This window comes from Cloeon dipterum, chromosome 2 (assembly GCF_949628265.1).
Source record: "Cloeon dipterum chromosome 2, ieCloDipt1.1, whole genome shotgun sequence".
Lineage (NCBI taxonomy): Eukaryota > Metazoa > Arthropoda > Insecta > Ephemeroptera > Baetidae > Cloeon > Cloeon dipterum.
This window is the reverse complement of record NC_088787.1, coordinates 11,838,953-11,850,017: the sequence shown is the minus strand read 5'-3', so window position 1 is coordinate 11,850,017 and position 11,065 is coordinate 11,838,953. Positions and strand designations below refer to the sequence as shown.

Sequence of the window (11,065 nt, the reverse complement as noted above, 5' to 3'; positions counted from 1 at the left end):
ATCGCGAATGAACAGGTGAGGCCTAGAGATTGTTGCAAAGTAATGAAATGTTAGTCACAAGACCCGGCGCTGGACCAAAAACAGCAAAAACCTGTTTTCCGCTACCGCATTATTTTGAGGCCCAAGGTACCAGGATAGCAAAGCAGTTCTGCGTGACGCTCACGAGGCAGCAAGGAGTGCCCCCCTCGAAAGTAGCGAAGCTACGTAGTTGTTTCATCTTGCTTCTGGTCCAGCTAACCTTTTACATCTTTTAGTCCCACCAAGAGCACCAATGTCGCTGGTCACACACGTGCCAAATGCGCCGCCGGAGAAATTTTAGGTGAAACTTTGCAACTTGCATTCTAGGTAAGCTATTTTTAGCTCATTTTCAAGCACGAAAAGCTATGTTATAACTTTGTGAGAGAAATTGTCGAAAATTAAGGCCACATTTATACAGGTAAACATGGTCTTTTAACTTTTAAATTATTAATATTTATAAAAATAATATTTATAAATATTGGATATCCATTTTGATAATTTAACTGTAAAACTGGTGGTGTATGCCTTTTGTGTGTGACTGGAAACTTTGCTGTATGATAATAATCATCTTAATGTTTTTGCAGTCTTATTGGAAATAATGCCTAAGAATGGAAGTTCAGATAGCAGTGAGAGTTCGGATCTGGTCACCAGCAGCCCGGCTAATTATGAAGCGATCAAATCTGGAGCCGAACTGGAGAAGCAGATTCTTGAGGTATGAATTTTTAATTTAATTCATTAAAAAACGTATAAATTTATAAAATAACTCATATAAACTTTTTTAATTATTGCAACTTTAGGTGAAACATTTTAAAAATTTTACAAAAATTTAATTTCACTGAAAGTTTCCAACAAGGTACTTTGTTAAATTTAAATTAAAACTATTAATTTCCATTTATTGAAATGTTGAAAATTTCTCATTCCATCTAGAAATTTACAATCATAGATTTAAAATCTAAAATGTAAAAAGTAACATACTAAATTTTCAACAAAATGCACGCAAAATAATTAAATCGAATAGAAAATTCAACGCAAATTTTTTCTGCCTGCATGCGTAGTACATTTTTTTTTAAAAAAAGGAACATTTTAGTCCGATGTAAACTAATCAGGTTTAAAAGCCAGTCACAAAATGAGAGGATTATAGTTATTATTTTTATTCTATATTCAACAGGATCTGGAAAAACGGCAACCGCAAATGTTGAAAACCAACTGGTGGGCGATTCTGCTCACATTCATCTCGGGAGTGTGCTTCACAGCCTCCACAGCGTTGATAAAAGGGTTGAACACCATCGACCCGATGGACCTGCTGCTGCTAAGGGGACTGATCCAGTTTGTAGCAATTACGCCGTTCGTCATTTACGAGCGGAAAAATCCGTTCGGTCCGCCCAGCGTCAGACTCTACCTCCTTTTGCAGGTATGAACTGGAGAGTTAAGGGAATTTCTCAATTCAATCTTAATTTTCAGGGCGTCATCGGCGGTTTGACACTGGTGGCGCTATTCTTCGCCACCAGACGCCTGCCCCTCGGAGACTCAACCACCGTTATATACAGTTCGCCAATTTTCGTCGTGCTCATGTCCTACGTTTTCCTCAAGGAGGCCTGCGGATTTTTTCGCACCTTGGTCATTTTTGTGCTCATGACGGGAGCAATATTTGTCCTGCAACCACCGATATTTTTCCAAGAGGTAAAATTTTTCCTGGCTTCTAAAAGTATTCCTACAGTTGATATTAAGGATATCAAAGTTTTTTTAAAATCTTAAAATTTAAGGGAAAGTGCAGCAGTCAAAATTTTTATTTCTGTAGGGCTCACAGAACATTTTGGAAATTTCTCATCTTTTCCATAGTTTAAAAAAAATCAGGTACGATTTGGATTTCTCTCGTCAAGTTCAACCGAATGAACACGAAATTTAATCTCAAAGGCCATTTGCGGTCTATTTTTCTGAATCTTTTGCTTGTCTGCTGTCGCTTTTAAAACATTCGTTATTCTTCAAAAATCTGGAAACCCCTTCAAAATGTTGTCCATGGGTTTATATGAACTTATAAAATGGTATATTCACTTTCACTCCTTTCATTCCCATGCTAAATTAAAAAATAAAAAATACATCTTTCGTGATCTCTCACTGCTACAAATATATCCAAAGCTCACTCCAAAAATTAGCAACACTTACACCTATAAACTTTAAAGGCAGCAATTTGCTCCCTGATAGCGAACAATATGCAAAAACTCCGCTTCCCAGTAACATCGCGAACGAACCTTTTGTTCACGACATTAGGTAGTTTTGTTGAAATTATTTAGGGGAGCCGCTAGTTCCGGTCTTTGATCAGGGATGACTGGTTGTGGTTTTAGGTGGCTGTGGCACAAACATTTGAATATAAATAGGAATCTACATTGAGGGTTTTTCTGATATGCTTGAGACCTGAGACTGCATGCGCAAAGCAGATTTTTCTGCAACTCAACTGCTCCTCTCGTTAAGGGCAGAAAATGGAATTATTTCTGAAAGACATACTAAACGACCCAGTTTCGAACCTGCGCCCGTGTCACGCATTCTATGGAAAAGTGCAAAACCAGCAAGTAGCGAGTTGAACTGCCGAAAGCAATCGTGCCAAATCCGAATGCAACAGTATCAAATGTAGGTGCAAGTCAGCCAGCACTCGACCTTCAAACGTCGCTCAGAGTCCTAATTACATGCAAATGCTAAGCATGCGCTAAAAAATGCGAGCCAGCAATTACTTGGTTATCTGTTTAATATAAATTATTCCCGTCGTAATGTATAATTTGAGAGGGATAATCTCCTTTCAGTGCAATAAATTACAATTTTTGTAGGGTTGACAGAAAAAAAGCTCGTCTCTTAATTTTAGCTCTGCTAAATTTTAGCTCTGAACAAATGAAAGTGAAAGATTTTTTTCTGAATGACGAAATTTCATCTTAACTAGTTTCTCCTGCTCTTGAAACAGCTACGTGCTCTACGTGTTTTAATCAATTTTTTTAAACCGAGTTGATTTTTGCAGAATGCGGAGAACTGGGACGTCTGGGGCTACACTGCGGCCATCCTGTGCGCCTTCTTCACGGCGATCAACATCGTGCTGATGCGAAAGTGCAAGGAGGTGCACTACTCGCTGCTCGTGTTCCACTTCAGCGTCTGGTGCACCGTCATGGCCCTGATTCTGAATTTCGTGCCTGGACCCTGGGAGTCTGGTGGCAACCTGATCGACGCAACCCTAGTTCAGTGGGTGTTCGCCGTGCTGGTCGGAATCCTCGGACTCGTCGGACAGGTTTTGCTCACTAGGGCGCTCAGCATGGAAGGCGCCGGAAAAGTGTCCGTCACCAGGACGCTCGACATCGTCCTTGCGTTTGTCGTTCAGGTGGGAATTGGTAGAGTGTGGTCAAAGGATCAAATACTAAAAATCCATTTCCCTTCAAAAGTAATAAGTTTTTAAGGGAACAAAAAAGCAGGAATTTGTCAAGAGAATTCAACAAAGAAAAATTAATAGAAAAATGACACTGAAATTTGAACTTAGTTTGCACATGACATGAATTAACACATAACTTTTTCCTTAAAACACACTATAAAATTGGGGATCAAAATTGACGCTAGTTGCTGTGTAAATAGGATTGATGCTGCAAAACCCCGATATATCCTTTTTTCCAAGGCATAAACAGAATTCAGTTAATGCCAAAATTGATCTAGATAGCACTTTTTGAGAAAAAGTGGCTGCAAAGTTGGCAAGCCTTTCAAATGGTGAGGACTGTCTCCCTACTTGAAATCTTTTTTAAATTCCCAACTAATAGTTTCCCTAAAAAACGTCTAGCACCGGGGAATAGATCTCGACGATAGGAATCGAAATTTACGAATAAAATAGGTCAAAACATGTAAATCTTGGATAAAATTGGCAAAATTTGAGTTTCAATTGTGTAGCAAGTTTTCATTGTTTTTCTTTAAATGCTGGGAGATCCGTAAAAACAAAGCTAGTAAAATTGAAAAATTAATCGAATTTGAGCTTATTATTAACATAAGTCGATGAACTGCACGTTGGGGGAAAACAGCACTTGAAATGTCATAATAACGTGATGAGAAAATGTTGAAATGAGCAGTAAAATAAGTAAAGAAATTAATTAAAGCGAATAAAGAATATCGGGTTGCGATGTCGTTGATCAAGATTTATGATCCGATCATCTTAACTGATGACATCAAATCATCATTTGGTTTACCGCACTTGAAGAAAATCCAGTTTCGCGTTCCCTCAGCTACTTTGATGAGAGACATGTTAATGTCATTTTACGATCGATTTTTAATTTTTTAATTTACTATGCACGGTATGATTGCAGGTCTTTTGGTGGGAGCAAGTTCCTGGCTGGATGTCGATTTTAGGGGCGTTTTTGGTGTGCATCAGCGTCGCCGCGATTGGAACAGAGGAGCAGATCGGCCGATTCGCCGCAGTAATTCCTTGAGCGCAATCAAAGTAATTATACTCGTAGAAATGTCTTATTTGTATTTTTCCTTCGTGTCAGATTGTAAAATAAAATTATACATGCACACACACACACACTCGAGAACGTTTTAATCATCTATCTGTTGAGGCAACGACGCGTTTCCATTTAAATGAACAGTTAAAATGCATAGCTTTTGCTACAGAGTTGCAGTCCAACAGCATTTCAATGCAGATATAAATTGAATGTCATAGGGGGAAACATGCAGACTGAACGTGCATAAATGAGTATTTGTCACTCCGTAAACCTGTCCTGAAAGCGTTTTGAGATTTGAAATCCTTGGCCGCCGTCAAGTTCTTTAAGAGAAACGTGTATACATGCACGACTGACTTACTGAAAGAAAATGAGGTTAGAAGGCAAACTTCAGTGACAAGTAGGCTAAATGAAATAAAATTTCATGTCAAAATATAAATAGAATCAATTCATTAAATCTCAAGAGTGGTAGAAATAAGAATTTAATGGCATTAACTCATTTATTTATTAAATTGAACGAGTTTCTGGTGCGAAACTCAATACTCTCAGCCCATTTTTCGCTTTTCACGCACATTAAAACCAGCTTCGTTAAACGAGTGACCGCGAAAGCGATTACAATATGTGAAAAAATCGCACACGCATGCCCGAATAAATGTGAAATGAGCGGTATGGTATGGTATGGTAGCGGTCCACGTGATTTTTCGAGCGGGATGCTGAGCAACCACTCTCTGATTTTGCGGCTGTACACTCTGGCACCTGCAAGAAAACACCCAATGGGTCAGACTGGATCCGAGAGGGCAGAAAGACGCTTGCACAAGTGACTGCTCTTCACGTAAACATGGGAGTGCAGAAAGGTTAGAATTCAGTAATTTCTTGAGTTGGAATTCGTTGTGTAGTTTTAATGCAGCTATTTTAATTTAAGTATTTTTTATTCCTAAGATTCCAGACATATCGTGTTTCAATTTAAAATAATGTTTCTTAGTATTTAGTTTAAAAAATAACTTGCCATGAAATTTTAAGTTAAAAAAAGGGAAATTAAAGATTTTGTCTATTTTCTGCTGGTGCATTTCCGGAACAGAATTCGCAAATTGCGAAGTGAATCAAATTACTGGCACAATTTTAAAATAACCTTTTATTGGTTGAATTTTATTAGAATTTAATTTGAAAATCAATTTTAGACTTGTAATGATTACGTAACAGATTTGAATTTTTTAACAATACGATCATTCGGAGAGACGTTTTTTGTGCTTTATATGTACATAAAAAATCTCCAAAAGGCAGACGATAATTTGCAGATTAATCACGCGACAGGAAGCAGACCCGTGACGAAACTAATCATCAATTTTTTTATGCACGCTTACACTCACAGGTAGTCACGGGTTCGAGTTAAGCAAATAAAAAAAAAAACCTTAACGAGTTTTTCGCGGCTCAGTTGCAAGGCCCAGACGATAAAAAAATCATGTGATAAATCAGTTTCAATCACCAAGGTTGTTATAGTTATATAAGAGCAGAATATTCTTACTTTTGAACAATTTGAACATAAAAGGCTTGCAACCGGCTGCTTGTTTTTTTTATCCATTTGAAAATAAGTACAAATATCTCGCGCATTGGGCATTGCGCAGGCAACCAATCCAAGCCGCTTTGAGATATCCTCTGGGCTCACACCTTGTGGTGGTTCATACAATATGCAAGTTCAGTTTCAATTACCAGTTGGTTTAGAAGTCATGTTTTACCCGGCCGTACACTGGAGACCACCGCAACTTCATAGAACATTGAAAACACGTAAAGCCCCGATTGTATTTCGTGTTTTCCACTCCTTTTCACATCTGCTGAGATCATTGAAATCAAGAAATTTGATTTGTTTTCCACCACACATATTTTACTTTTCACAACAGCGGTGGATTGTTTTAGATATTACGTCAAATTTGAAATCTGTGTAGTTTCTGCTTTGTGACATGCGGTCAGTAAATATTTTTCTCATATTTAGCAATGCCGAATGCAAATTTTCAATTTTAATTTTTAATTTCTTGTACTCCTCCTGGCGAACAACTAAACTTAAACAGTAAAAAGTTACAAGATTGTAAAATTTCTTATATAATTCAACCTGTTTCGGCGTAAACAGTGCACCCTCTATTTCATTAAAATAAAAATATAATAATAATTTCACTCACCAACCAATCAACGAAGTCTTACTCTTAATTTTCTCTAAAGAAAACAACAAATATCTAATAAAACTCTTTTTTCGGCTTATAAGAATTTATATTTACAGTAAAAAATTACTTCTTTTTGTAGCAATTGATGGCGTTTCCCCGTCCAGCACATCAAGTGAGCAGGACTCGCTCAGAGACTCGAGCCAGTCCAACTACAGCTCAATCGTTGATCACAATGAGCTCCACCGCAAAATTAAAGAGGTAAAAAATGTTAACTTTTTTAAGTCTGCTGTTTCTTAATGCATTTTGACTCGTCAGGATTTGGGCCCTACGGCAGCGCGCAGAACAAACTGGTGGGCCATCCTGCTGACCTTCTTGTCAGGGGTGTGTTTTACCCTGTCATCCGGTCTCGTGAAGGGTATTGAGCTGATCAACCCAATGGAGTTGCTCGCTTTGCGCGCCGCCATCCAAATCACGGCCGTCGCGCCGCTTATTGCGTGGAAGCTGATTAACCCTTTCGGCCCGCCTGGATACAGAATCCTAATGATGGTCCAGGTGAGTATAAAGTTTCAAACCAAATAAATGTGGGGAAAAAGGAAACACCTAAAGATTCATTATCTAAGAGGGCCTTAAAATTACATTAATAAATTCGATAGATAATTTAATTTTCTATTTTAAAGTATTTCTCGGGGGAAATATTTTGCTTCTCTTGATACAACTTGACAATTGTCTTTTTAGAAATCGTTTTTTGAATATAAAGGAAAATTCAATAAAAAAGAATGAGCAAGAAGCACGTGATTTAGATAACTTTGGCTCATTTCAAACAAAATCAACGATAATCACAGCGTTTATCAGTCTAAATAATGAGAATCTGTGAAAAGATTCGTCAAAATTTGTGTTTCTGCAGGGTTTACACATACAGGATGTTTTGGAAATTTATTTCATCTTTTCCATGGTTAAAAAAGTGTGCTTTGGATCCCCTTTCGTCAAATAAATAAATAATGGCTCTTCTATAAGGCAATTCGACCGCATTTCATCACTTTTTCATAAAAATTTGAAAATGTTGATGTTTTTCATTTGAATGATTAAAAATTTAAATCTTTTACAAGCTATTTGATTTTTAAACTTTTAAAAATTGATCGTGAATTCTTCCAATATTTACTTTGTTCTAGGGATTTATTGGTGGTTGGTTGCTGGTGGCACTGTTTATCGCGTTCAGGAGGCTGCCACTGGGAGATGCAACGTCCATTATTTTCAGCTCACCAGTTTTTGTACTGATCATGTCTTTCGCCTTCCTACGCGAGCTGTGCGGCACCTTTCGCGTCGTCATAGCCATCACCCTCGTCACAGGGCTGGTCCTTATCACCAGACCACCGTTTATTTTCAATTTAGTAAGTTATGAATTAATAATTGCATGATATATTTACTTAGAAAGAGTTTTATTAAATTGTGAATTGTTGGCAACGCACAATTTAAAAAAATGTGCGGTTTTTTCCGCCGTAGATCGAATCTGCTGGTTTGTATGATCACAGTAAAAATGTTTTTATTTGAGTTTAGTAAAATTAACACGAATAATTATATATTATATTCATACAGTTTCCAAGGTGAGAAAAAATTAGCAGGTATTTGGATCTTAATGGCCAAAAGTCTATTTCTTTAATTACCCTGTCTCAATAAATATTTACAACTGTGTGAACCGCCTCTGGAGGCCAAAAGCTATTACGAGAAGGATTATGAATAATTTCCTGGTTCAAAATGTTTGGTAATGAGCTGCAATATTGAGTATTATTTAAATAATAAATGATTAAGCGTAAATTCATCACCTTTTTGGTCTGCAATGTAGTTTTTGTTTTGGGGCTTGTAAAATTATGGTTCGTAAAAAATAAATTTCCAGTTTTTCCGATCCATTTTTCAGCTGAATTTCTTTTCTAATTGAATAGGGCGATCCAAGCATGACGTACGACGTGCTGGGCTACTCTGCCGCCGTGCTGGGCGCATTTCTCTCGGCGGTGAACATCGTGGTGATGCGGAAATGCAAGGAGGTGCACTTCTCCGTGATGGTGCTCTACTTGAGCGTCGGCAGCCTCGTCATTTCGCTAAGCTTGTCGTTCGCCGCCGAGGGGCCCTGGGCCGCGGGCATGGGTGGCTCCTTGTGGAGCGCGCCGCTCGTCGAGTGGGCCTACGCAAGTCTGGTCGGTGTCACCGGGCTGCTCGGACAGGTACTGCTCGTCATCGCGCTCAACCTCGAGAGCGCCGGCAAGGTCGCCGTCACCCGCTCGCTAGACATTGTCTTGGCGTTTATCCTTCAGGTAGCTTTGCATATAATTACAGGTGCATCATGCGATGAATTAATTTGAACTTGTTTTTCAATTATTTTTAATTAGCAGGACAGGAAAATTAGATTTTTCTCTTTTGTTTACTTTAGAGGTTTTTTAGTAAATTAAGATGATTTTTAGTGTGTAATTGATAATTGACAGCCAAACTAAACAAAAATTTAATGATTTGCGCGCTGTGCAGGAACTGACACAGAAACCTCCACAATTGTTTTTAATAATTTAAAAAAATATGCAACCAGCTTATATATATTTTAATAAATTTCCGTATGTGTAAAATTGGAATCTTAACATTTTCTACAAAATTTGTTTTAGCGGTCAGATTTTCTGATTTTATTTTTAATTTAGAGTAAAATGCTATTAAAATATGGAACAAAAATATTGATTTCCTCGTCAAATTTTTATTTTACCACTAAGAATATTGTAAATTTTCTTACTAGGAATTATTTTATTTTTGAATTGGGCGTTTAAATTTTTTCATTTACGAAGTCGAGAGAAAATTATATGTTAAAATAGGTGTCAATTATAATACATATTTTCTCTGATGGTTTTCCCTAAGAAATTAAAAGTATAAAAAATGTCTGTAAATTGCAATGACGATACCGTATCGTGTGACAAAATATCCTACATTTTATGACAGGTGTGGCGTGAATGAACAAGGACCGGAAGCGAGTCACTGGGGAATGAAAGTCTGATAGCTTGAACTAGCTGGGAGAATAGAAAAATATTCTGAAACATGACTCAACGTTGGGTTGAAAAGAGGGAGAGAGAAAAACAGGACAGGCCTTTCGGCCAAATAAATAACAGAGGTCTACAATGAGTTGAGCTTTGTCAAGGGAGGCCAACGATTTACCTCCAACCTGGTTACTTTTGTTTAAGATAATAGTTAACAGGTTAGAGGGAAATAAAATGCACGAGTAGCCCGTGAAGTTGGGAAATTTTACATAATTACTTATCTGAAAAGTCGGATTTGCTAATTTGCATGTGTTTTTTTGTGATAGATGTCGTACAAAATTATTTAAAAAAAAAAAACACCTATAATGGCTTATATTTTGAGCTTATTTCAAGTTTCCATAACAACTGGAAGCTCAGAAAAAATAACTGACCAGCTCAATTCCAAAACCTTATAAACCGAGGAGAGCCTCAAGCTGCTAACAAATTTGAATTGAATAGGAAATTTTCATTAAAAGGTGAGGTTTAAAATTTATCCTAGGTCAGCGGTAATGCAAATGCGCCGAGATACTCCTCTCTGAGGTTATTCGTTTTTAATGACGTGCATCCCAAACCGGTTCTTAAGCCGCATGAGTCTTGCAGAGCCGCAAAAAAATTGTGAATTTAATGTTAATTCCACTAACCAGATCCCAATGAGAGGATATAAATAAAATGATCCAACCGCGCAAGTTATACTCTACACGAGATAATTGCAACCGCTTTAAGTCTGAAATTTCTGTGTTGCTCTAATCTATTGATTTCATTTTTATGAATGTTATTCCAAATATCACAAATCACAAAGTGTGTCAAAAGCTGTATTTGAAAGTTGAGAAGCTTCACAGATTTAAAGAAAACCATCTAAACAACGCGGCCTTAAATTTAGAGAATAATAAACCATTTCTGTGACTGACAGTGAGATAACTGAATATTCGGTTCAATATTTCACATTTTTTGAATAAAAAACTCTCATTTTCATTTTCAGATTTGCTACTGGAGCGACGTGCCAGACATCATGGGAGCTGTCGGATCTGTTCTGATTTGCATGTGCGTCATAGCTATCGGCATTGAGGAGCAAATCGCCCAATTGTTTCCACAACAATGGCCATGCTGTGTGTACAGCTGGTAATCCGACAAGACTAATATAGGTTGTGATTATGCGGCCTTTTTGTAAACTGTCAGAAAAGATTTAATTGAGAAAGATCATATACCAGTAATTATTAGATGCATAAATGGCCGAGTATACCTTGGGCTTGTGAAACTGATAACTGATGATTATTCGCAATGCAAATAAAAGCTATGAAAACTTGAACAAACACCGCTTTTGATTAAGAAACATTTCCCCGTTAATTCCGGCACGTTTCCCCTTATCTCTCCGCGCCGGCGATGCGCCGATGAT

At 37.5% G+C, this 11,065-nt stretch overlaps 2 protein-coding genes across 4 annotated transcripts; both read left to right on the top strand.

Moving 5' to 3' along the window:
• On the top strand, nt 1–4,556 carry LOC135937037 (solute carrier family 35 member G1-like). 2 transcript variants are annotated; one of them, XM_065480100.1, is made up of 6 exons: nt 1–319; nt 603–730; nt 1,187–1,429; nt 1,480–1,698; nt 3,023–3,376; nt 4,341–4,556. In XM_065480100.1, exons 2-6 carry the CDS (start codon nt 617–619, stop codon nt 4,461–4,463), a joined length of 1,053 nt encoding a protein of 350 aa, XP_065336172.1. In that variant the 5' UTR covers nt 1–319; nt 603–616; the 3' UTR covers nt 4,464–4,556. The 2 variants fall into 2 exon arrangements, with proteins under 2 accessions (XP_065336172.1, XP_065336171.1); XM_065480099.1 differs by having other exon boundaries at nt 9–345.
• Nucleotides 4,557–5,177: 621 nt separating this feature from the next.
• On the top strand, nt 5,178–10,982 carry LOC135937125 (solute carrier family 35 member G1-like). Of its 2 annotated transcripts, none has more exons than XM_065480214.1 (6): nt 5,178–5,329; nt 6,768–6,886; nt 6,944–7,180; nt 7,798–8,016; nt 8,566–8,934; nt 10,652–10,982. In XM_065480214.1, the coding sequence occupies exons 1-6, from the start codon at nt 5,314–5,316 to the stop codon at nt 10,793–10,795; spliced, it is 1,104 nt and encodes a 367-aa protein (XP_065336286.1). In that variant the 5' UTR covers nt 5,178–5,313; the 3' UTR covers nt 10,796–10,982. The 2 variants fall into 2 exon arrangements, with proteins under 2 accessions (XP_065336286.1, XP_065336285.1); XM_065480213.1 differs by lacking the exon at nt 5,178–5,329 and adding an exon at nt 6,130–6,257.
• Nucleotides 10,983–11,065: the final 83 nt, after the last annotated feature.